Raw genomic sequence first — 27472 nt, 5'->3', positions numbered from 1 at the left:
AGCTGAACCCTTGGCTAGCCCAATTGATGCTAGAGGCCCCGAACTACCTAGATTTCAGAAAACTTCTCAAAACACACCTCTTTCGCAAACAAGACCCTTAGTCCTTACTCCCCGCATACACTCCAACCCCCCCACCCCCACCTCCCTCTCCCCCCCCTCTTCTGGTTTCCCACTCCCTCCATTTTATCCTCTAACCCAACTACGATAAACCTGTGCCTCCTTCCGCGCTACCTGCAATTCCGATAAAATTTTGTAAATCCGGGTTCAGACCGGATCCTAATGTAACGAATGTAAACCGCCTAGAACTCTCTGGGTATGGCGGGATATAAGAACCTAATAATAATAATAATAATAATAATAGAGGGCGCATCCCCTCCTCGTGGTCTCCAGTTCACATATCCAGCAAAGAAGCCAACCCCGGGGAGGTGGGCGGGTTGTGAGAATATATGCCTGCTGTCCCTGGATAACACCTGTTACGGTAAGTAACTGTGCTTTATCCCAGGACAAGCAGGCATGATATTCTCACATGTGGGTGACCTCCAAGCTAATAACGAAGGGGTGGAGGGAAGTTGGCAATTTAAGAAAACAGATTACGTAATACCGATGGGCCGAGCCGGCCATCGCTTCTGGACAGTGTATCCAGGCAGTAGTGAGAGGTGAAAGTATGAACCGAAGACCACGTGGCAGCCTTGCAGATATCCTCAATCGGCGTGGACCTGAGGAAAGCTACCGAAGCTGCCATCGCTCGGACTTTATGCCCCGTAACTCGACCATGCAGCGTGAGACCAGCCTGAGCGTAGCAGAAGGAGATGCAAGCAGCCAACCAGTTGGACAAGATGCGCTTGGAAACTGGGCGTCCCAACCTATTAGGGTCAAAGGACAAAAATAATTGTGGAACTGTCCGATGAGACTGAGTGCGTTGAAGGTAAAAAGCCTCTTGCAGTCAAGAGTGTGGAGCGCCACCTCTCCAGGGTGAGAGTGGGGCTTTGAGATGAAAATCAGATTTCACCTTAGGCAAGAACTTAGGGTGAGTGCGGAGGACCACTTTGTCATGGTGGAATACCGTGAAAGGTGGGTCTGCCACCAAGGCCTGCAGCTCGCTAACCCTCCGAGCAGAAGTGAGAGCGAGTAGGAAGATCACTTTCCAAGTGAGGAACTTAAGATGACACTTATCCATAGGCTCAAATGGAGTTTCATCAGTTGAGCTAGAACCACATTAAGATCCCAAACCACCGGAGGCGGTTTGAGGGGAGGATGAACATTCAAGAGCCCCTTCATGAAACGGGAAACCAGGGGCTGATGAAAGGCAGCAATGGCGCTGAGATGGACTCGAATGGAATTGGTCTTCAGGCCAGAGTGAGATAAATGGAGCAAATACTCCAGAACCGAAGACACAGGGACCGACACCGGTTCCTGGCGGTGAGAGGAGCACCAGGACGAGAATCTAGTCCACTTCTGAGAATAGCAGAGTCTAGTCGAGACTTTCCGAGAAGCCTCCAACACTTCCCTGACCGACTGAGATACAGGGAAGGAAGTCAAGGGGAAAGAAACCAAGCAGTCAGATGAAGAGACTGAAGATTGGGATGTAACAGTGAACCCTGACTGAGATAGCAGAGAGGGAAAGACAGGCAGAAGCAGAAGTTCCCTGACACTGAGTTGAAGTAGTAGGGAAAACCAAGGCTGGCGGGGCCATCGAGGAGCGATCAAGATCAGAGTGGCCCTCAGAGATTTTAGATGGACCAGCGTCCTCAGAATCAGAGGAAACGGCGGGAACGAATAGAGGAACTTTCCCTCCCAATCTAGGAGGAAGGCGTCGGCCTCGAGACGGTCCGGGGAGTATATCTTTGAACAGAAGAGAGGCAGTTTTTGATTGTCGGGGGAGGCGAACAGATCTATCTGGGGAGTCCCCCATGTGTCGAACACCTGTCACAGCACCTGAGAGTGCAGGGACCACTCGTGTGGCTGGAGGAGGCGGCTGAGCCTGTCCGCCAGGCAGTTTTGTTCCCCTTGGATGTAAACCGCTCGAAGGGAGATGTTTTGGGAGACCGCCCACTCCCAGAGCCGTAAGGCCTCCTGGCAGAGGGGCCAAGACCCCGTCCCTCCTTGCTTGTTTACGTAGTACATCGCCACCTGGTTGTCTGTGCGGACGAGAACCACCCGGTCGTGAAGCAGATGCTGAAAGGCCACCGCGGCGAGGTAAACGGCCCGAAGCTCCAGCACGTTGATGTGGCAGCGACGGCCCTCCGTGGTCCACAGACCTTGCGTGTGTAGACCGTCTACATGAGCCCCCCAAGCGTACTCCGACGAGTCCATGGTTAGGACCTTGTGGTGTGGAGGGGCGAGAAAGAGCAAACCCTTGGAAAGATTCGAAGAGTCGGCCCACCAATGGAGTGATCTTTGCAAGGAAGGAGTCACTGTCACATGGCGGTTGATCGGGTCCCGATCCTGACGCCATTGTGATGCCAAAGTCCACTGTGGTAACCGCAGGTGAAGGCGAGCAAGTGGGGTAACGTGGACTGTGGAGGCCATATGGCCGAGGAGCGTCATCATCTGTCGTGCCGAGACCGAGGTCGATCTCGATACTTGTCGGCTCAGATTTACCAACGCCTCCCGCTGCTGAGGGGGGAGGAAGGAACGAAGACGGACCGTGTCCAGCACGGCCCCGATGAATTGTAAGGACTGAGAGGGGCACAGCTGGGATTTTGGAAAGTTTATCTCGAACCCCAGACACTGAAGTGAAGTAATAGTCTGTCGGGTCGCTGAGATAACCCCCTCCCTGGTCGAGGCTTTGATCAGCCAATCGTCCAGGTATGGGAATACTTGCAGACCCTGGGAGCGCAAGGCAGCCGCGACCACTACGAGGTACTTTGTGAAGCCTCGGGGGGACGAGGACAGGCCGAAGGGGAGGACTCGGTATTGTAGGTGGAGGTCCCCCACCTGATAGGGGAGGAATCTGCGACAAGCAGGGTGCACCGGAACATGGGTGTAGGCCTCCTTCAGATCGAGGGAGCAGAGCCAATCGCCCTTGTCAATCAGGGAGTAAAGAATCGGAAGGGAAAGCATCCGAAACTTTTCCCTCGTCAGAAATTTGTTCAGGCGCCTCAAGTCCAGGATCGGGCGCAGGTCTCCCGTCTTCTTCGGTACCAGGAAGTATCGGGAGTAAAACCCTTGGCTCCTTTGATTTTGGGGAACCGGTTCCACCGCCCGCAGGAGAAGGAGGTCCTGTGCCTCGGAGAGTAGGAGGGACAGCTGCGCTCGATTGGGAGGACATGCACTCGGTGGGCTGTCGGGAGGAACTCCCGAAAGTTGAGCGAGTACCCTGAAGAGATCACGCCAAGGACCCATGAGTCCGACGTCATGGCTTCCCAGCGAGGGTAGTAGGCTTGTAGGCGGCCCCCGATGGGAAGGAGACCAGTTGGAGGTGCGGAGGGGGCCCGCCCCCGTCCGCTCATCCCGTCAAAAGGACGGAGACGGCTTCGCAGGCGCAGTGGGCTGTGATTTTGGTGGAGCCCTAGAGTGAGCCTGGGGGCGTCGCGGTGGCGGTCTGGAAAAGGCCGGAGTAGACTTCTGGGGGTAGCGGCGAGGCAATCCCCAGAAGGGGCGAGAGGCTTGCGGTTTAGGTTTTTGCCGGACAAGGGATGCGAAGGAACGTTCGTGTTCCGACAACCGTTTCGTAGCTGCCTCGATGGTGTCGTCAAAAAGTTCCTTCCCGACGCAAGGGAGGTTAGCTAACCGATCTTGCAGGTTAGGGTCCATGTCGACGAGTCCTAGCCACGCCAGTCGGCGCATGGCCACCGTGAAGGCTGCGACCCTGGAAGACAGTTCAAAGCCATCGTAAGCGGCATGGAACAACTGCAGTCGGAGGTTGGAAAAATCCTCGAGGAGGAGGCCAAACGCTACCCGACGAGGGGGCCGGTAGGTCCCCCGAGAAGGAAGCCAGCAGCCCAATGAGATGTTTCAGGTAGGAGGAAAAGGTGAAAGTGTAGTTCAGGACCCTAGAGGCCATCATAGAGTTCTGATACAAACGGCGTCCGAATTTGTCTAGTGTCCGGCCTTTGCGTCCAGGAGGAACCGCCGCAGACACTCCAGAGGGGTGAGCTTTCTTCAGAGAAGACTCCACCAGTAAGGATTGGTGGGATAACTGTGGTTGCTCAAACCCCGGGCAAGGCACCGTTCGGTACTTAGACTCCATTTTAGATGGGACTGCCGTCACCATGTAGGGAGTCTCGAGGTTTCTTATGAGGGTCTGCCGGAGAACCGGGTTCAGCGGTAGCCGGAGGGACTCTCGGGGCGGGGAAGGCATATCAAGCTCCGCCAGGTACTCCTTGGAGTATCTTGAGTCAGATTGTAAGTCCAAGTCAAGGGCACGTCTCATGTCCTGGACGAACCTCGTGAAGGAAGGTCGGTGGGATCCCGTGGCTCCTTGCGGGGACGGTGACCGAGACCTCCGTTTTGCTGAGAAGGAAGGGGAAGCCTCCCTCGAATAGAGAGGTTCTCGCTCGGACCCTCGATCCGACGCCGGGGACGTGCTATGGAAACGCTCCCGGGTCGAGGACCTGCGTCGCCTCGAGGAGCCCCTCGGGGATGCCGCCGGGGTACAGGGTACCGACCGATGTCGGGTCAGGGACCCTTCCCCGGACTCCCGGCGAAAGCTTGGAGCCTCGGACCGGAGCCCCGGTCCGAGGGGGAGTCAGTAGGAGCTGTGGGTTAGTGAGAGACAGCTCGGTAACCCGTAGCGGTCCCCCCGATCGGGTCGAGGGGGAGCGGCCTCGAACCGGAGGTGAACTCCGGGCCTTTTTAGAGAGGGGCTTCGATTTTCGTTTCACCCCGCGGTGCTCCGTCGGGGACGCGTGCCTCGAGTGCCTCGGAGAGGAATCCGAGGAAGAAGAGAGGTGGCGAAAACGGCGTGCTTTGCCTCGACGCGTTGCTTAGGCTGGTCCGGCGCACGCGAGGTCGAGGCCGGTTGAAGGTGAGCCATGGCAGCGGAGAGCTCCGTTGTGATCATTGCTTGGAGTAGCTCCTGGAATACCGGCACAGACAGCATCGACGGCATGTCCGAGGCCGCGGTGCACTCCACCGGGGGCGATCTCGATTCAGAGCATTCCCGAGTGGTGGAGGCACGTCCCGAGGTCTTCGGAGGTTTTGCCGGGGCCGTGGGCAAGGAACTCCCACCTTGTCCGGCCATTGTCCCCGAGGTTGGCTTCTTTGGAGGTATGGAACCTGAGGAAGGAAGAGGGGACTTACCTGGAGCTGAGGACTTCTGAGAGCTCGGGGTCTTCGAGGTTGAGTCCCGAGGCGGGGCCGAGGTACCCGAGGCCGAGATCGAGGCCGAAGCCGGAGCCAATCTCGAGGCCAAGGTCGAGGGTTGATCGGCAGCAAATAGGTCCGCCATGCGGGCCCTTCGTCGGCGGAGCGCCCGGTGTTGGAAGGTTGCGCACCGGGGGCAAGTTTCTGTTGGATGATCGGCCCCCAGGCAGTGGATGCACCAGCGATGCGGGTCTGTGAGTGATAGAAGACGCTCGCACCCGGTGCACTTTTTAAAGCCCAAAACGGGCTGGGAATAGGAAGTCCAGGCGACCGCGGCCATTCAGGCCACGCAGCCGCGACGACCCGGGAGCCCCCGGATCGCGAGAAAAAAGCGCGAAAGCGCGAAGAGCAGGAAGAAGAAAAAGTTTTTATACGCACAGCGACTTTTAACGAAGAAAAAAAAAAAATCGCAGTGCAAAGAAGGCACTGGGGCAGAGCTAAGAGAAAACGTGTCTTCTTAGCACAGCGGAAAAAAACAAACTGGAGACCACGAGGAGGGGATGCGCCCTCTAGTGGAGCAGGAGGCACACATGCGTGATGCAGCACAGCAAGCTTGAATCTTCAATCAAGTTTGCTTGAAATGCTGTCCGCATCGGGGCTCCGTAGATGACGTCACCCACATGTGAGAATATCATGCCTGCTTGTCCTGGGATAATGGGGGTTTTGTGAGTTTTTGGATGTGGGGGACCTGAACTCTAGCCTTGGAAACCCTCAAAATAACATAGACCCCTCCCCCAAATTTTCTCATAGGAAATAATGGGGTTGTACTTAAGAGTTCTGTGCAATGCCTGCTTGTCAGCTTTCTTTGCAGCTGAAGAGAATGGAAAGGACTTTCTGCCTCAGAAAGCTTCTCCAAACGACTCCAAACATTGAAATATTTAGCCTGCCAGTTGGAGGGACCCCGACCAAGACCTCTACTCCCACAGAACCGTGAAGCATGACAGGGCAGGAAATACACAGCCAGCACCATGATATCCCAAGGGTTCTTACACAGGGTGCCCTTAGCCTATGCTTAAGCCTCTGAAAAATTCAGAAGGCAAGCTGGCTCCCAGGGAATGGACCATGAGCCCTGTAGTGGTACACAGAAGGGTGGCTCCACTGGTTCACCTGAAGGTTTGCCCTATGAGCTGCAGTCTGGCCTCGCGGTACCTGCGTCCTCTCCCAGGTAGAGATCCCCTAAATAAGGGGTCTCAGGGCATTGAAGCCAATGAAAAAGAAAAAAGAAAGCAGAGCAGATTAAACACCTCTACATGGTTTGCTTGTAGAAAGAAAAATCTGAAGGGGGCACTATACTCCACTGGCAACGTCGGAGGTGCTGAAAGCTGCGAATATCAGTTCTGCAAAACTCAGTTCACGGGTTTGGATTGAACACCTAACATACAGACTCCTGAAGAGATGTAACAAAGAATATTAGTATAAACAATGCTTGTTAACCTGGTGAAATGCTGTAATAAAAAGAAAAAAATTGTAAAAATGAATTTTTGCCAGACAAGGGCACAACAAAGTTGTTCCCAAAGTATCGAATTCTAGGGTAACTACTACTTTCTTGGATATCCTGAAGCTTTAACTAGCACTTTCTTGGATATCCTTGAAGTCAGGCTGAACTGGCCTCCGTAGTGAAAATGCTTGAGCATCCACCAGAAAGGAGGATACTTTTTGCTGAGTAATGTGAAGGTCAAGTTGAGCATTCTGTACATCTAAGGAACAGAGAAAATATTTTAATCCAAATTCATGAATAATGCAAAACAGATCCCATCTTTGATTCTGCTGATTTGTTCAGCTTCTGGAATGCCAAAGACTGATCAATATCCTTATAATTTCTGCATCACATGGAGGAGGGAGGGGAAATGACAAAATAGCCTACAGGCTGACAATTTTGGTACTGAAACTGGTCCAAAATTCCAATTTGGCCAGGAAATACCAGTTTGTATTTTCAGGTGAAACCAAACCCTCCCCTACTGACCAAACCCACAGGCACACTCCTACCACCCCTAAGCTGGGGGAGGCTGACAGAGGCAAATGGGTGGGTCTAGAGGGTGGTAAAAGGCTGTGCTTGGGGGCAGTGGCAAGAGGTGGGTGCTGCTAGGGGGTATCTGGCCAGTTTTGCCAGTGGCAGCTTTTGACCACAGATTTGTTTCAGCTGAAACCAAAAAGCTTGGTTTCAAATCAGCCTCTCAGTCAAATATTGGCATAGAAAGCACTGAATCTACATCTCATTCTCCCTATTGCTAGTTAAGTATAGAGCAAAGACTATTCTTCTCTATCCCCCATCTCCAAAAACAAAAAAACACACAACCTTGCTGGTGCCTACAATTGCAGAGAAGATGTTTTAATCATTTCTAGTGTCAGACTTGGTCTCAAGTCCCGGAGCTGCTTCTACCAGAATCATTCTGGCAGATCTTGCTGCACTGCGTGAATCCCTTGCTCACCCAGAAGCAGAATAAAGGCCTGCAACTGGAGGATCCTGATTCTGTTCAGAGGAGAGTGAGCAGAACAAGATAAAATAGGCATCACAGGAAAAAACTTCCTAAAGAGGCTCTAGTTTGACACACTGGCAGGTATTTAATGAGCAGAAATGTAGCAGTTTAATTCATTAATGACTGTTAAAAAAACATGAAAGAATTCTAAAAAAAAAAAAAAAAAAGTGGACATAAGATAATTCTAAAAAAGGAATATACTGATGGGATTTTTTTTTTTTTTTTGCAACATAGCACTTATTTTTAGCATTAGTAAGCTATATGAAACGAGTACTGAGGAATTCACAGATAAGTCGAACCTCCTATTTCCAAAATAGAATGAAGTCTGGTGTCATTCTTCATTCTGATTGGCTCCAACAAGGTATAAGAGCTTGGACATGCCTCATTAGTCAGCAGGTGGAGTCACAACTTTCTGCAACTAGTAGTAGGGAATGAAACAATTTGGCAGTGGTAGTGTGGTTGAGAGTAGAGAATGACACGGTGACAAAATTCATCACCGTTCCCATCCCCGCGGATAACCACGGGAAACCATCTTCATGTCATTCTTTAAGGAGAGAGGGAAGAATATCAGAGTATGAATGGCCACAACCACTGACCCGCAAGCTTTGCTCTGAGGAATGCTGGTGTAGAAGGACTGAGGTTGAAATAGACACTAGAAAATGACAAGGGATTATTTCCCGCGGGGACGGGAACGGTGATGAATTTTGTCACCATGTCATTCTCTAGTTGAGAGGTCTTTGGATATTTAAATCTTGATCATGGGTCATCTTTTCATTTGAGTCGTCATGGACTGACTTTCTCTCATTTCATGCTCTGTTGGGTCACCCCCCCACTGCCCCAATTTATGGCGCTATGATAACTGTTTCACTGTTTAAAACCCAGGTTATCAACGATGGTGTTTAATGTTGGTTCCTGCTAGAGATGTAAAATATTGGTTAACTATATTTTGTGTCGTTTAGAACTTTAAGATTTAAGTATGTTCAGGGTTGGAACTGCCAGTGAAACAGTCACTTCTGTAAACCGATATCTACCAAAAGGCATTATGGAAATACAAGAACATGGTTGAGAGCTCAATAATTCCCAATATAGTGAAATTATTCTGTGTATAAGCATAGTAACTTTAAAACCCATTCTAAATTTCAGGGATACCTAATCCTCGCACGCCCCCCCCCTCACCCCAAGCTGTAGAGCAGTAATTTTGCCTCCACTATAAAGCAATTCTGTTTCATTTGTGACTTAAGTGTTTTAAGAAAAATAAATTAAATAGTTGTAATATACCTGGGAAGGAGATGTTGCTTCAGTGTCCTTAACAGAACTTAAAGGAGGAGATTCTGATTGACTGGAGCTGGTGGCATTTTGAGACTGATTTAGTTTTCTGCTGAGATCACCCACATTCAAGATTGTAAAAAGAGAAAAAGAAAGGTTTCTGAAACACAAGTCAAGGCAGGTCTTGAAATCCCCTATTTTGAAGAACATACTGTTGAAAAGAATATCTGAAGCAGCACATACCTAGAAAGCACATGCTCTAATGACTGTTTTTCTCCTTCCAAGTATCCAGGCCAATCTTTCTGAATCTCTTTAAAAACATAATCCTTTAATGTGTACGAGTTGTCCTTTGGGTTCAAATTGGCAACCTAGGGGTGGGGGAACACATCAAGAGAGAGAGAATATAGAGGTTAAATTAATCTTCAAGGTGAACAGCTTTGCAAAAAAACTGACTGGAACCAGTGAATCTTACGTTCTGATCAAGCCATACAGATCAAGGAGTTTTAAACAAGGTTACAGGTGAAGTTGAGGAAATTTAAGTAAAGCCGCACAACACGAGGCCTCACATTCACTATCATTTCTTTAGAAACTGGATAGATCTAATATACTGGTTCCCAAACCTGTTATAGAGGATACCAGCTAATTGGGTTTTCAAGATTACTTACAGTATGTTCTGCCTTTACCCAAGGTGGGGCACTGTAGAGCAATTAAAATACAAATAAAACCAAAATTACAAATGCACAATACACAGTCCAGCTAAACTCATGGCCCTAGTTCTTCAAAAATGGTCCCATGCAACTGCACTTTTATGTGCTGTTCTAAACGAATTAAATCCAAGGCCCTTAAAAACTAGCAATTAATATGCATATTATGGATGGCCAAAAATCAATGTGTCTCAGCACTCTGAATGGGCTGCTTCACAGCCTTCCCCGCTGGGGCCGGGCCTTCACTTCTCTCTACAGTGTCTTTCTATCACTCTCTACCATCCATCTGTGCAGCAGAACCCCACCGACCCTCCCACCGTAAGCCTAAGTGAAGGCCCCAAAACAGCCCATTCAGAGCACTGCTGCCGCTGTTTTGGAGGCTTCGGAGTGGAGGTATGTCAGGCTTATGCTGCACAGAAGGAGGGATAGAAAGATGCTGCAGAGGGAAAGCCCGACCCCGGTGGGGAAGGACACAAAGTAGCCTGTTCAGAGTGCTGCCGCTGTTTTTGGAGGCCTCGGAGCTGCTGCACAAGGGGATGGGTGAGAGGCGAGGAAAGATGCTGCACATATTGGGGGTGGGGGAGAGAAAGGAAAGAGGAAGAATTGGGGTGGAGAGGAAGGAAGAGATTTTTCCCCCCTCATGTACAACAAACAGAAAATAAGCTTTAGTGTGTTTTTTGGAGCACAAATTAATATAAGACCCTGTCTTATTTTTGGGGAAACATGGTATGCAGATGACATGCAGCTATCTATTGAGCCAGACTTACCTATAGCACTGAATAAAACTACTTGTTCAATAGCAATTCAAGAATGGCCTAAAACAAACTGACTGAGCCCAAGCTGAGCTCCTATGGGTTTCTAACATGTGGGTACATACCCAACATTCAAAATCTCTTTTGGGACATATGAACTGCCCTCAACTCACAAGTCAGGAACCTTGGGATACAGCTAGATTCACTTATGTGGATCCTCCAAATCCAAGCAACCTTAAGGAGCCGCTTCTATCATCTGACAATTATACAGCCTTTCCCATACATTCAGAAGGCAAGTCTTGACAGTTCATACTATATCATCAAAACTGGATTACTATAATGCACACTACATTGGTCTGACTACAAAGTGTGCCAGCTCCAATTGATTCAGAATACTGCAGCAAAACAAGTTTGTAAATGACATGATCATATCACACCATTTCTGTGAAAACTTCACTGGCTACCAGTATAATACAGAGCTAAATTTTAAAAAGCTGACCTGTGAAGCCTCTAAACAAAAATGGGCCAGATTACTTGAACAGATCTCCCTCTACGTACCTCCAAGGTTGCCAAGGTCATCCCCAAGGTGTATCCATAACCACCGTCAGCAAAGGACATCACTCAATATGACACCCAAATGAGCCTTCTTTGGAGTAGTCCCGGCAATCTGGAAAGCACTCCCTGAAAAGCTTTACTCAACATAAGACTAACTCAGCTTCAAAAAGCAGGTGAAAACGTAGCTTTTCTCCCAAGCCTTTAACTGAAGCAGTAACTTGCTAATGTCACACACACAAAGATTAAGACTGGCTGAAAATACAGAACTGTAGTAGGACTTATTTATCCACTCCTACCCTAGCTGAGATCATTTTCATGCTCCTTTAACTAAACATTTTGGTGTGATAATAAATTGCAGTAAAGCACCAACTTCTATTAATTTTACTTAGAATGAGAGCATTCAATATAATATTGTTATTGTGGAACTATCTATTTGTTTTCCACCTTCAGTTCTCATTCAACCAATTTCTTATGCAAACATAAACATTGATTTAAATGACCCTCAAACACCACCTGAGACTCCTATAATTCATTGTCTTAGGCTTTAAGTGTTGTTTTCTCACCGTATCATAGTTTTCTCAAGGCTGTTCATCCCTTAGAAAAGCAAAGATAGAGTAGCGTGGAGCTCTTCTAAGGGATGAACAGCCTTGAGAAAACTTCTTGGTGAAACATGTCGGCTAAGTTATCCCTGAAAGGAAGACCACAATAAGATAAGTCACTTAATTAAAATCTAGAGCTAAACAATTTATTTATTTAATTTATACATTGAATTAGCATTGTTTATACAAATATGATCCGGTGAGGAAACAACATTTAAAGCCTAAGATAATGAATTATAGGAGTCTCAGGTGGTGTTTGAGGGTCATTTAAATCAATGTTTGCATAAAAAATTGGTTGAATGAGAACTGAAGATGGAACATGAAAAGATTTTTCCACAATAACAATACCTTTAACTAAACAAGCATTTTTCTTTTAAGTTAGAATAAGGAGTTATGGAATAACTGTGCTTATATCCTTTGTTGTTTAAAGTTTTATTACGTATTGCATCAACATTGTAAGAAATTTAAATATTTGTGTTGATGTTGTCTGTGTTCAGATCAATCTTGTTCTAAACACAGGCCTTTATGTTCTACTGAAGCACTGTCCTTAAACTTTACAACAATGCTGGGGATAAAATCTAAGACTAAGATTTAATGGTTATCTTACCAGGTTGCTTTTTACTGGGAATTCTTATGAGTTATCAGGAAGCAAACTTTAAATATTATCTTTAGGAAAAATGTAAACTTGTTTTTGATCAAGTAGTTTTCATTTTATCCATGTTATGCAGAGAGTTCTATTCCTAGCATGTGGGTAGTTTCTTAAATTGTAATCTGCATCAGATATAATAAAAGCCTTAGTGGACATGCACAGTGGGAAATTTGTGCGTCCGTGATCCTTAATCCGTGGCGCCGCATGCACAGTAGGAGCGGCTGTTTCCGACGTGTGCAGCATGTTTCCACAGCAGTGTAGGAGAAGCGCGGTGGTTTCCTTCAACTGAGTGGTTTCCGATGCTTCCCCTATAGCTAGCGTGTGGCGGTCTTAGTTGCGGTGGCCGGCAGCGGCGGCTGACCGCTGGCAAAGACAGTAGGTAGGTAGCAATTGCGGGGGCTGGTAAGGGGAGGGCAGGCATCGGCTCTTGGCACTGGAGGGAAGGAGTCATGCAGGCAGGCTGGCTGTAGCATGGCAGAGAGGGAGGGAGGTAGGCTGGCTAGCTTCGGGGGAGGGGGGTGGCACTAAGGACATGGGAAGGAGGCACTGAGAACATGGGAAGTCTTACTCAAATATAACCAAAGGTTTAACAAGACTGCCTAGACCAGTGGTCTCAAACTTGCAGCTCGAGATCCACATTTGGCTGCCAGGTACTATTTTGCAGCCCACAGTCTGTACTAGTGCTGTCTATACTAGTGCTGCCCGCTCTTTGCGGCATCCTCCGGCTTCCCCCCTTACCTTCAGATAATTACCGCAGCCTGCAGAGAAGATTGCTGGTTCTGTAGCGATCCTTGCAGGCTGCCGTCATCCTCAACAGCATGTTCCCTCTGCCGCGATCCTGCCCCTGATGTCAGAGGAGGGGAGGGACCGCGGCAGAGGGAACGTGCTACGGAGGCAAGCTGGAGGACACTGCAAAGAAGGGGGGAACATACAGGTCTTCGGGGGGAGGGGAGATTTATATACTATAAAGTGTTTTACCTTATGCAAAATTGTCATTTCTTTAATAAGACATTAACTATTTTTTCTGCGGCTCTACAAGTACCTACAAATTCAAAATGTGGCCCTGCAAAGGGTATGAGTTTGAGACCACTGGCCTAGATGGAGCTTATACATAGTGACTTAGGCCATCTAAAAACAGGTCTAAGTGGCAAAAAGGTATCCAAAGTGACCAGATAACCATTGCAGACACAAAGTGCAGACCCTCACACACTCCCACAGTGATCACTGACCTCCCCACTCTGCCATAAAAATCGGAATAAACACATATACATCTGCCTCCAGAACATCAGCACCTGGCATAGGAAAGCCTAGTGCTGCACAGAGGTGGCTTAAGTGGTCTGGGAGTGTGCTAGTGAACCATAGAGAGGAGGACCTAGGCCCATAAGCCACTAACCACTGCATTCATGGTGAAACATATGCACCCCCCAAAACCCTTTTGTGCAGCCATAAGGGATATTGGGATGGTAGACAGGTGGGTATTAGTGAGTTTTGGGAGCTCATCATGACCTATAAGGGAGTTGTGGTGAGATGTTTATGTGGCACCCTTTTTATGAAGTTAATAGTAGTACCCTGTAAGGTGCCCCAATACTGTGTTGCCATTTCTGGGTGGCCAGACCATTACTTTGCTGACCCCCTCCCACATCCAAAAGGTCTTTATCTAGGTGTTTATGATTTGGACAAATTTTTGGTTGAGAATGGGGTATAAAGACAGTCGACTTAGCAGTATGGACGATCAAACTGCTGGACGTGTAATTAGACGACTTAAAAAACATCCCAAAATATTTTGGATGTATTTTTTGGGAATGGACTTTTGACACTGCCAACTTTGGGCAACTAACAACTTAGGCCCAAAACGGACTTAGATGTTTCTTTTGATTATGCTCCATGTATTCAAAATATCTTTCGTGCTGTAGTTTTTACAATGATTAAGGATAGCATTGTGCAGTTAAAGTGAAGAAGTATTGCTAATGCTTTATCCCTGATGCAGCAGGTGGGTAAATGTGTCCCGCGGGAAAGGCTTCGTCGGAAGATAGTAAAAACAAAGCAACCACTCCGGTTTCATGAGTTGAAAGTTCACTTTAGCTGCACAATGCTATCGGTTCCGAGTTCGGGTACCTGGAGTCGGAGTCAGAAGTACAAAAAACTGAGGAGTCGGAACATTTATCTACCGACTCCATTTTTGAACTTGGCATACCAATCACGAGCGATTCTTTCAGCTATAGCACCCACTATATACACAGCACAAATGTTGTGAGCAGCTTCTGCGGCCTTAGAACCTTGATTAAAAGCAAAAAGAAGGTGGTGTCGAAAATGCTCATTTCTCTCAACTTGACATTCCATTTTAACGATCTGAAAATTAACCAGTGCTGTGGAGTCGGAGTCGAGGAGTCTGAGTCGGAGGAAATTTCGGGTACCTGGAATCGGAGTCTAAAGTACAAAAAACTGAGGAGTCGGAACATTTATCTACTGACTCCACAGCCCTGGTTGGAAGATAGTGAACACAAAGCAATCACTCCGGTTTCATAAAGAGCAAAGTTATAAGCTAAGTACTTTGAATCTGAGAGAAAACATGAAATGTTAAATCAATTGATGTAGTACTTAATTAGCTGAGAATTTTTTGACACATAAGCACAAGCACTTTAAGTATTTTCTAAATCTCATGAGTTGAAAGTTGAAACCTCTAAATAAAATGCAATGAAATGAAAACGATATGGAAATAATCTACAATACGGAAGTAGCATAATTGAAATGAGCTGATAAGCATTGACTAAACAAAGTGAGTTGAACAGCAATGAAGTAGCCATAATGAATTGAGCTAAATAATACTAAATGAAAATCGTTTACAGCAGTGTTCTTCAACCTTTTTACACCCGTGGACTGGCAGAAATAAAATAATTATTTTGTGGACTGGCAAACTACTAGGACTAAAATTTTAAAACCTCGTTTACGCCCCATCTCCGCGAGCTCAGTCCCCGCAAACCATCTGATCCCATCTGCACAAGCCACAATTATGATTTTATATTGAACGTATTTTATTAAAGTATAAAAAGAAACAATATTCTGAACAATTGTGATTTTATAAATACAAATATACAGAGCACGGACCAACAAAACCCCTGTCTCCCCTCCCCTTCACATATATACCCTCTACTATCAAGAAAACTGAACAAGCCAAGTTACCATTTGAATCTAGAATTCTTTTTAAATTTGCATGCTTCTGCTACAAATCGGTTAACGGCTCCTCCCCAAGTTACATAAACACACACTTTAACCTCTACTGCAGCAACAGGACATCACGGAGAACTCAATTGTTCGCCTTCCCTTCGCCTAAACATTGCCCTCTCAAAAGATTCCTGGATAGAACTTTTGCCTTCCAAGCAGCCAAGTCGAACCCATGGCTAGCTCAGATGATACTCGAGGCCCCCACTTACCTATCATTCAGAAAACTACTAAAAACGTACCTTTTCAGCAAACACGACCCTTAATAACCCATTCACCTCACATGACACTTACCCCACCGCTGCCCCCTTCCTCCTTCACCAGTCCCTCCCTCCCCCACTCTCTACCTCCCCTACCTAGCTCGGTCAAACCTGCAATTTCTGTAATATTGATGTAAACCTGCCCTCCTTGCAGACAGTTAAGAATCGCTGTAACTTCACGGCTGACTGTGGCAAATCACTGTAATTTATCGTAATTCAGCCTGCAATTTTCTGTCAAAAATTCTTCCAATTATGCTGTAAATCTGCTTCTAATTTTGTAAACCTACTGCTAATTCTGTTGTAAATCTGCTATCCAACGCTGTAAATCTGCTTCTAATTTTGTAAATCTACCTCTAATTTTGTTGTAAATCTGCTATTCAATGCAGATCATTTGCTAATTGATGTAAACCGCCTAGAACTCACTGGGTATGGCGGTATATAAGAATAAAGAATAATAATAATAATAATAATTATAGAATGCTACATAGAAATATCATGCTAACAGAATACTGCAGTCCTCAGTTATGTCTCTAGCAGGATATATATTTCAAATCTGATATATTCTAATGACAAAATAGAAATAAAATTATTTTTTTCTACCTTTTGTCTCTGGTTTCATCTTTTCACTCTTTTCCTTCCAGCATCTGCCCGTTCCATCCAATGTCTGCCCTCTCCCCCTTCCATATGTATCTGACTTATTTCTATGCCCCTCTTCCCTGTCCATCCAGCCTGTTCCTCCTCTCTCTTTTTTACATCATTCATTCCAGCTTCACTGCTTTCTTCATTTTTATCTCTCCTACACCAGATCTAGCATCTTTATCCCTCTCTCATTTGTCTGCTTACCCCCTTTCCAGCATCAATGTCTCTCTACTTTCTCATTCCTCTCTCTCCCCTTTCCCTCATCTGATCTCTCCATTCCACCCTGACCCCTTCCCCTCCTGTAATCTCCCTGCCAGCTGTTTCCTTCCTTTTTTCTTTCTCCCTTCCCTCCTCCTTTTTTTCCTTCTCCCTACTCTCCTCCCTCTATTCAACATTAACTCTCTTCCCATCCCTTTCCCTCCTCTCCTCCCAGCAGCATCTCTCCTTCTTCTCCCTTCCCTCCTCCCTCTATCCAACATTAACTCTCTTCCCATCCCTTTCCATCCTCCCCTCCCAGCAGCATCTCTCCTTCTAACTCTCTTCAAGTCCAGTAACAGATCTCCCTTTATCCAGCAGCTTCCCAGCCTCCTACAGAGGCTTCCTCCCCTTCCAGCAGCTCTCAGTACTTGCCTGCAGGAAGTTGCCGGTAAATCACTGCCCTGGCAAGTAGGAGAGCTGGTGGGAGGGGAGACAGCCACTGTAAAGGATTCCCAGGATCTTGCTCGCACACGCTGACCATCTCCCTCTACCTGAACCTGAAGCTCTCTCCATTCTACTTGTAACTTCCCCGCGGCCCTCTTCAGCAACTCGGCAGGGGCGGCGATCAAGACAGGCTGCCGACGTTGGGACCTTCACTCTCTGAGTCCCGCCTATTTTGTTTCAACTTCCTGTTTCCGAATAGGCGAGACTCAGAGTGGGAAGGCCCCGACGTCGGCTGGGAGGAACATTAGTCAGCAGGAACCGCAGTCGGCAGGAAATTTAACTGCCGACTTGATCTCGCTGGCCCTGCACGGACCGGCAGAAATTTTCTGTGGACCGACACCGGTCCGCGGACCGGCGGTTGAATAACTGTGGTTTACAGCACTGAGGCACTATGTTGAAACAGAGCACTGAGACACCTTTTTGAAATACTTTGGAAAATACTTGAAGCATAAACGTACTTTAAAAAGTTAAAATATCATCTGTTACCGGTCCTGAGTGTTCAGCTTAATTGTAGTTCATCTTTAATTTTTAGTATTAGTTAGTTATGAGATTTTTAATAAATTTAATTATAGTTAAAGAAATTTAATGAAATAGTAAAACATTAAAATATTAATTTACTAAAATTTGATGAATTGTTTAAGAGTCAGGTTAGATTAAACAAGATATTAATAAGAAAGTAATTAAGTAATTGAATTGATACTTTAAACAATGGTAAGAAGGACGGGTTCAAGCCTATGATGTCATCAGGAGAAAAAAGTTTTTCTTCTCTTGGAAGAAATTCCAGTAAGAGATAAATTGCTCGCTTTCTGAGGCTTGTTCCTGTCAGTATCACATATTCTAAGAAAGTGAAGAGAAATATTTGCTACAATTTAAGTTGTTCTTTGAATGGTTCTGTCTTTTTATATTTAACTATTTAATTAACCATTTAGTTCTATAGATCACTTTACACTTAGCCATGCTGAACCTCATCTGCCATGTTGATGCCCATTCCTCAAGCTCGATTATGTCAAATTGGGCAGACATTGTGGTGCCTGCAGGCCCCATGTGCGTCAGGAGATGTGGTGGTCCATCCCATACTCTGTAGCTTGATGACTAGGTGGATGGGAAGGAGGCTGTTGATTGGGATACACTCCCCTATATATCCTTGGATAACACTTGTGTGGATACATTTTTCAGCTGTAAAATCTAATGTGTAATTAGCTTCCAACTTTAGGGATATTTCAAATAGCCACATTTCAGCATACTGGCTCACTGTACTGCTCAGAGAGCATTATTGCCTATTGCAAGATACTGTTCCATAGCCTCCTAAACAGCAGGAAGATCATGTTTTATGATAAACAAAGGGATAAAAGCAAGAGTGGTAAAATATTTTTGTTTTCACTAGCCTTAAGAGCTGTGCTTATTCTTTTGTAAGTGGCTTTTTAGCAAGGCAAAAACAGGAACATCAGATTCTGTCACTAGGGCTTTATGCAACAATGAGAATGGTCTGTTTAATAATCTCTGTGAAAAAGGCCCAAATTAATTCATGTTTTGTTCCCAGAGGATGAGTTTTTTATGGCTTCTCTATTCATTTTTTGTAGTTCCTACTTGCGCATCTTGTTTTATTTTTGCTTGTTTCACTCTTATGCAATTATGTGAATTCATTTTTCAGGCTTTTACTTTTTCCACTATTGCACCCAAACATCAGATCATTTTGGTTTATATTGTTACTATTGTGTACTCATTTATTATCCTGGTTTTGCCCAGGATAAAGGAAGTTTTGTGTTAAGGGTGTTTCCTTTTTTTTTTTTTAAATGAATCCCAAGGCAGTTCAAGCCTTATATTTTCAGTTGTTGGTTTAATTCCTTTTTTAACTCTGTCATATTAGGGAGTCTTATTTATTTATTTTTTCAAACATTTGCTTTATCATTGGCTTTCTATTTTAGTCATGCAGTGATCACTGACAATACACATCTGCCATCCACTGGGCAGGTTTGATTCCTAAATTCCTTATTCAAATATATTTTCTCCACTCTTTTCATTCGCTCACTGGTTCACATATCTATATTGATTTAATTATTATATTCACCACCTGTCACATCATATCCCACTAACTCACTCATGTACATTTAAACGGCATCCATTAGATCAGGGGTGTCCAATGTCGGTCCTCGAGGGCCGCAATCCAGTCGGGTTTTCAGGATTTCCCCAATGAATATGCATGAGATCTATTTGCATGCACTGCTTTCAATGAATATTCATTGGGGAAATCCAGAAAACCCGACTGGATTGCGGCCCTCGAGGACCGACATTGGATACCCCTGCATTAGATCTATCACAAGGTTCACATTCACACTTCTCACTAGTGGTCTCACCATGCATAATCAAATTTGTGTGTTCGTATCCATTATTTTCACATCTTCATCCAGGTACTTTATTTGGTTCCATGTTTCATTTCATTTTATCATTGTTTTGTAAATATTTCTTTGCATATTATACAAGTTTCCATGTTTGACATTTTCAATGTGGGTTAATGTTCTCCTAGATGTTTCTGTATCCCTGAGGCTTTCAAAAGCCGAAACATGGACTGTCAGGTCGGCAGTCAATATTTGAGTCAAAAACTGTTTTATAGACGTAATAAATACTTATTTTACAACATTTATCCACCTGTGTATCCCTGGTTGATGTATACAGTTCCATCCCCACTTTATCATTATCTGTATTTTCTTCGTGGGGCATCTTTCCTTTTTTTTTTTTTTGCTGTCCAAATTCATTTTCTGTCAAAGATCTACAATGAACTAATTTGAGCTAAAAATAAGTACAGTTGATTACTATAGAGCAGGGATCTCAAAGTCCCTCCTTGAGGGCCGAATCCAGTCAGATTTTCAGGATTTCCCCAATGAATATGCATGAGATCTATGTGCATGCACTGCTTTCAATGCATATTCATTGGGGAAATCATGAAAACCCGACTGGATTGCGGCTCTCAAGGAGGGACTTTGAGATCCCTGCTATAGAGTGAGTGTTACAACTCAACACTGGTATAAAGCAGTATTAAATTAATTCATATACAAGTGGGAACAATTTGCAGAGCAAGGCTCAAGAATTCTTTAATTTCTCTGTATGTGTATCTGCCTGACCTGGACAGTGAGTTTGAATGAAGCAGTACCCACATACTCCATTAGTTTGAAGAGATTAGCACACCATCAGATACTGTCAGATTCCCAAGATTAGATTCTACATTTTAACAATAGTGTGCCACAGTCCCAACAACATATTGTCATGCTTCTTTACCATTAGCTGACGCTATAGATTGCAACCAATAGCAAACCAATAGCAAAGATTTAGTCACGTCACCATGCATAGCAGTCATTAAAAGTTTTTTTTAAAAAGTTCAATTTTTAGATTTCTTAATATTTACAAAGAAAATTAAGCACAGGTTTGAATCACTAAGACAGTTCAGCAGCAATAAGTATGTGGCAGCAGTGTGATGAATGGTGTGAAAAGCATGGTGTGAAAAGCATGCCTCAAATTCATTCATGTGAAGACTGGTACAGTAGAAAATAGAAGCAGTTTGAAAGAAGCAGTTCTTTAACTGATTTGTTTTCGTATATCCATATTTGTACTTCAGAAACTGATCTGCTTCTTCTGCAGAAATAGGCCTTTTATGGGAGACTTTCTGAAACCCCAAATCTGATCTGGCCTTCTCCCTTTAAAAAACAAAAAACAAAACTTCACTTATCCCACCCCCTCCAAAAATATAACATTTTCAGAGTTCTTTGCTAATGACATACTACCCCCCTTTAGATTCAGCTTTTTCTACATGCATTGTGCGCTGAAAGGAATAACTTTTACCATAATTTTTGATACAGTTTTCAAAGCACTATTCAGAAGTTTGGTATCAAACCCAATTTTAAAACAACCCCAACCCATAAAAAGCATAAGAGAAGGGGTAAAGAGGAAAGATACTGGATCTGACTCACCTGTTGTAGGATAGCTCCAAGGGAGTTCTTGTCTTTTTGATTAACACCATCTTTCTGTAGGCGAGCAAGTAGCTCTGGTTTCTTGTAGGGCTTCAGTGCCAGTAAGTGAATTACTCTCTCCCTATACGGTCGCTGAGCAATACTGCTGTTCAAATGTGCCTTTCGTAGTGTATTTGCTGGGTTAATGGGTGTTGATCTTTTCCTCTCAGGCACAGCATCTGGAATACTATGTGCTGGTTTCCGAATCGCCACTCTTTTACCTATATCAGCACAAAAATATTTTAAAATGTAATGCAACAGTTAGGCTTTCATAAGTATATTTTGCATTTTTTAATTTCTGATAAATTTCATAACTAGTTTGCCTGGGGACTGAAAATTGCCTGTCCTTAACCAGATGAAGTACCTGGGGAATACCAGTGTGTGCAATTTACCACATTAAATGAAGGCGCTGCCAGGGGTTGGGGGGGGATGCAGGACCTTTGGTAAGACTAATAGTACACAATGTATTTTCAAAGGCACATGTGTTATTTCCTGACAAAATTTAACTTGCATGAAAGGCAGATGCAAAATCCATGAACCAACTGGACTTTGTTTTTCAAAATCTGCACAAAATTTGTGGGTATAATGTACACATGGATTTTGCACTTATGTGAACTGTTTTCTCCAATCTCTCACTGTACGGCAACTTGTCCAGCCCCTTAACCATTTTAGTCGCTGTTCTCTGGACCCTTTCGAGTAGTACCGTGTCCTTCTTCATGTATGGCAAGCAGTGTTGGATGCAGTCCTCCAGTCGAGGACGCACCGTGGCCCGGTAAAGCAGCATGATAACCTTCTCCGATCTGTTCATGATCCCCTTTTTATCATTCCTAGCATTCTGTTTGCCCTTTTCACCGCGTACTGTGCAGACGGCTTCATTGACTTGCAATTGTAATATGAAGAGCACGACAAGAATATGAGCCACGCTAACTTTTGTGAGGAACTGTTTTAAGTCTAACAGGTTTACAGAAGTTTAATCAAGTTTGTGTTTAATCTCCAAAAGCATTAAATATGAAATACATTTCAAAGATCTGAATTTAAGATCTCTATGTGGCCCACTTGTTCTCTATGTATACCTGTGGAACCCAAAGTTACAGGCAGAGTAGTTGGGCACTACAAGATACTCGACAGCACCCCACATGGTTAACAAAGCTGCTCAGTTACCACAGTATCAACTTACTGGGTTCACTAGCACTCAACCCAAAAAAAACTAGTTTGATGCCCCCATGATCAGGGTTTTTTTAAGAGCTGGGATGTGATCTCTTATGCCATTTATAGCTAAAAATAAATAAATAATTCTTTTAAAGAGTACAAGTACACAGATTTAAGACATTGCCACTTCATTCTTCTGCATTTTAAGCATATAACTGTATGCAAAAGATGGGCAATGGGGTGGGGGCAGTAGTCAGTGTTCTATATTTAGCTTCCTTTAGCAAGCATTCTATCAGAATTTACATGGTAGTGTGTAATGGACAACTAGCATCACAGTTATACCCTTTGTTTTACTATAGTTCTCTGTTAACTGTCACAAATATGATCCTTGGCACACAATTGCTTCTTCCTGTTGGGCTGTGGGAAACTGGTAAAATGTTGCAGGACCCAGCTGTACATTAGTCTCCTTTTTCTTCTGAACTCGCCACTCTGTTGATTCTGGGAAACTCCCAAATCGCAGAGATTCATACTGCATCAAAATCTCCTGCAAACTGAAGCTGGTGTTTTGAACTCAGATGCAATTTGGAAAATTCTCATGTTTCTTAAAGGCTACTTCATAGAATTCATTAACATTTTGGATTTGTAGGTACTTAGAGGGCCTCAGAAAAAATAGTTAATGTCTTATTAAAGAAATGGCAATTTTATAGTTTATAAATCTTTCCTTTTGGCTAAGTCTTAATAATAATATTGTAATTTATAGCTAAAGAGACATACGATCAAGAAACTGTTTTATTTTACTTTTGTGATTATGATAAACATACCGAGGACTTCAAAATAGTACCTGGTGGGCTGCATGTGGCCCCCAGACCGCGAGTTTGAGACTACTGCTCTAAGAGATCCCATGTGCCTATCCCACACCTTCTTGACTAGAGAATGACATGGTGACAAAATTCATCACCGTTCCCATCCCCACGGATAATAATCCCATGTCATTTTCTATTGTCTATTTCAACCTCAGTCCTTCTACACCAGCATTCTTCAAAGCAAAGCTTGTGGGTCAGTGGTTGTGGCCATTCATACTCTGAGATTCTTCCCTCTCTCTTTAAAGAATGACATGAAGATGGTTTCCCGCGGTTATCCGCGGGGACGGGAACGGTGATGAATTTTGTCACCGTGTCATTCTCTAATTCAGACACAATCTATCTCCACTACTTCCTCCAGGAGACTGTTCCGCGCATCTATCACCTTTTCAGTAAAAAAGTATTTCCTTAGATTACTCCTGAGCTTATCACCTCTTAACTTCATCCTATGCCCTCTCATTCCAGAGCTTCCTTTCAAATGAAAGACTAGACTCAAGCACATTTACTCCATGTAGGTATTTAAACGTCTATCATATTTTCCCTCTCCCGCCTTTCCTCAAAAGTATATACCGTATTTATAGCTCCATAAGACACTTTTTCCACCCCCAGAAAGGGGGTGGAAATAAAGGTGCGTCTTATGGAGCGAATACCCAACCCCCCACCCCTGTTACCTTTTTTTAACGCGGGTCGCAGCAGTTCGGGTAGAGGGGTGATCGCATCGCGGTAGGGGAGATGAGGCATCTCTCCTGCCACGATGGTTGCGGTGGGTAGGTTGCCGGGCCGCTGAACTGATCGCGCCAGCGGCCATCAGCTCAGCGGCCCCTTTTTCGGCACTTAGACCTGGTTTGACTTCGTCTAAGTCAAAAAGGTCTAAGTGCCGACTAGGCAACCTGTCAACTGTTTTGGTTATATGTGTTATACGCCTAGGTGTAGGTCGGCCCACCTCCCGCCCATTCCCCTCCTCTAAACATGTCTCTTTTCTCTCTGTGCGTCTAGAGGCAGGGGAAAGGCCTAAGCTGGTTTTAGATATGTCTAAACACCAGCTTTGGTTATGGGTACTTGGACGATCAGGCTTTTTGATCGTCCAAGTAGCCATTTAGGACACTTTTTAGACTTTTTTTTTATTATTATTTTATTATGAACCCCAGAGCTTCTAGACCAGTGTCTCAAACTTTTTTTTTTTTTTTTTAGCTCTGGCACACTAACAAGAGCAAATATTTTTCACTGCTTACTAATCCCCTCCCCCCCCCTTTTTACAAATCCATGTTAGGCTTTTTTTTTTAATCACCTTGGCGATAATAGCTATGATGCTCAAAATTTCTATGAGCATCGGAGCTAACACCGCCACGGCCGGCTATAAAGAAAGCCTTATGCTGCTTCATAAAAGGAGGGGTAAACTGAGCAAATGTTTTTTTGCAGCAGATAATTGAAATTATAAAATTGTAAAACCAACAAAAAATTAAAATTTGAGAGTTATTTAAAGTTCTTTAAGCTATATATGAGTAATTTAACAATGGTGAAACTAAAGTAGACAGAATAGAATTGCTAATCAATTCGATGGATGTGCTTATTTTAGACTGCACGTTAACTCAAAATGCGGCTCAATAGTCTACAAGCAAATACACATTTCATCAACTACCATCTGCAGTTCTCTTTTGATTTAATTTGTCAGAGCTGAAAATCAAAGTTTGCAAAGGTAAGAATATCCAAACAGTAACAAAGCCTTGATTGTTTTGTTGCTCAAGTTAGAATAACTACTGCAGAAAAAATAAAACTAAAATTACTTGTAATTAGTTTTCAAGGACCAATCGCATCAAAGAAGGATGCTTGTCTGGGCGATTATATCCTTATGCACACAGATGCTCATAATACTGACAGACTCTTGCGTATCCGAAGTATGACTTATGTGTCATCTCTTCTAGTGTATACTTATGAAGGAAATTCTTAAAAATAAAGTAAAATTCTGGAATCTCTCGTGGCATATCCAGAATCTCTTTGGCGCACACCACTGTGCTGTAGCACATAGTTTGAGAGACACTGTTCTAGACCAAGGGAATAAAAAACATAACAGTTGCCATACAAACCCAGTATCCTGTTTCCAACTGTGGCCAACCCAGGTCACAAGTACCTTGCAAGATCCCAAAAAGTAAAACAGATTTTGTGCTGCTTATCCTAAGGAAAATCCACTGCTTATTCCAAGCCTATCTAAATGGCTTATGGACTTTTTTTTAAAAGAAGAACTGAAAACTATGCATGTGCACAAGTTTCCTGCTGCTTTTTCAACATGCTTCACTGAAAGTTCAAAACAATTCAGAACTTTCAATGGGAAGATTAGGTTCTTACCTCAATCTTTTTTCTGGTAGAAGGATACAGGAGTCTTGATAAGTGGGTTATGTATCCCCACCTGTGAGTTTGTGTGGAAGGAGTTAAATTTTCTTTGGCTCCACTTCCTGCTCTGAGCTGCATTCCAGCTCCTCCTCAGTTTGTACCAAAGCACTATATGAGGACAAAAATAGGAGGGGTAAGAGGATTCTCCCCGATATAGCCAATTGTGTTCTGCTCTTTAAATAGTGTTGAGAACCAATTCCAGTTCAGTACAAGACAGGGAGGCAGACAAATACAAAACAGGAGAGAGAAAAGAAAAAACAAGGTGGAACTAAAACCACCTACCTATGCGCAACCAGCACCAGTACTTATGGAGATCCCAGAGGTACTCCTATGACTGTACAATTGAGAAGTTACAATACTCTACAATGCTCTTCAAATACTTCTGACAGATAAAAATCCAAATTTCTGGATGCATATACTTGTATGAGACAGAACACAAGCTAAATGGAAATCTGAGAGGGCGGTGAGCAGTAGTGGCTCGTGGCCAGTAGGGGGTGATGTCTATGGGACGGTAATGGAATGGACATGAGGACATGATGGTGCAGTATTTTGTGGAATTTTTCTACAAAAAAGAGCCTGTTTTTCGTATGATTCTGGTTAACTCTAGTCAGATATAAGCATATGTGTTAGTTAAGGCCACACCCAATAGAAGCGTACGAAAAATTGGTGAATAAAAATCTGAATATGGATGTAGCCAGGGCCAGAAACACACACTACAGATTAATATTAAGGAAAAGCATAATAATATTCTTTTTATGTACTTTGCTATTTAGCTAGCTCATGGAGGAAATCAGGATATATATGGACTCCATTTTGGGTTCTCTGTCTTTCTGTATCTTGTACTCCATTTTGTGTTCAGCCTGTGTCCTTTTGTTCAGAGTTTTCCTGCTTCTAGCATCGTGGTTTTAATTGATACCAGATGTGCCTCAGGCTGGTTAGGAAAAGTATATCAGATTTCATATTCTAAACTGAGATATAACATGCATTAAGAATGAATGAAAATACATGGTCTGAATGTATGGATATGGGGCCCCTGAATGTGTGGTATGAATGATTTATCAAAGAAGGGGTACTAAAAATGAAATGGTTTATAAAAAGAACACTAAGGAAAAATCCTAAAGCAGCATTTGGAAATGGTTAAGTTAGAAAGGCTTCTGTGTGAGTATCAGTGAAATTTGAAGCTGTCAGCTCAGGGAGAGGGGGAAACAGCCCCTCCTTCTCCTTGATTGCCTTCTCCTTTTTTCTCTAAGGCTGAGAATATTTCAGCACCTTTTTAACAAATGCAGATTCTCTTAATATACCTTTTTGGAAAAGGACAAAAAAGAATATTGAATATGTTATAAAATGTTAATGTATATTCAGAAATGAATGTAAACAAAACAAATATGATTTCTGAAACTTTTAAACATGTAGAGGAATTTTCTTTGTCTAACTTTGAAGACCACCTCTGTTAGTTTGGATTGGCCCACGGGCCAATGATGTCATACTGGACTTAAGGTATATAATGGGGAGCTTCGAAGTATCGAGTTGAGCTCGTTATCAGAAGGCCAGCATTTTGGCAACTATAACGACTTCCCGCTAACGCACCTAGTCATGAGTTTCATGATGGAAAAATAAAAATTATATTTTGGTGAATCTTGCGTTATGCATTCATTTTCCATATTTTTGTTATTTTTCACACCTTGAGTGGAAGCTAGCAGCTTAATTGGCAACTGCAGCTCTATGAGTGCGCTGGCATCCAATACCCATGCTCAGTGGGCTATCTAGACTCCTGTACTCTTCTACCAGAAAGATTATCGAGGTAAGAACCTAATTTTCCCTTCTGATGCAAAGGGTACAGGAGACTTGCCAAGTGGGACATATCATAGAAGTCCCTGGAGTCTAGGGCAGGATACATGAGCCTGTTGTTTGTACCGCAGACCCAAAAGCAATGTCCATATGTGCT

The 27472-nt window shown here is 44.1% G+C and overlaps 1 protein-coding gene across 7 annotated transcripts in view; it reads right to left on the bottom strand.

The window, feature by feature from the left end:
• The window catches only part of ELL2 (elongation factor for RNA polymerase II 2), a 189238-nt gene that overhangs the window by 44547 nt on the left and 117219 nt on the right, over positions 1 to 27472 (bottom strand). For 5 of the 7 annotated variants that reach the window (XM_033915312.1, XM_033915494.1, XM_033915768.1 and 2 more), the window contains 3 exons: positions 21092 to 21351; positions 9294 to 9418; positions 9063 to 9162 (listed from right to left, as the gene is read on the bottom strand). In XM_033915312.1, the coding sequence (XP_033771203.1) occupies positions 9063 to 9162; positions 9294 to 9418; positions 21092 to 21351 (485 nt within the window). The remainder of the gene's footprint in view (positions 1 to 9062; positions 9163 to 9293; positions 9419 to 21091; positions 21352 to 27472) is intronic. The other 2 variants (XM_033915405.1, XM_033915562.1) reach the window with 1 other exon arrangement.

The sequence above is a fragment of the Geotrypetes seraphini genome, chromosome 1, assembly GCF_902459505.1.
Source record: "Geotrypetes seraphini chromosome 1, aGeoSer1.1, whole genome shotgun sequence".
Classification (NCBI taxonomy): domain Eukaryota; kingdom Metazoa; phylum Chordata; class Amphibia; order Gymnophiona; family Dermophiidae; genus Geotrypetes; species Geotrypetes seraphini.
This window is presented reverse-complemented; position numbering and strand designations above follow the sequence as displayed.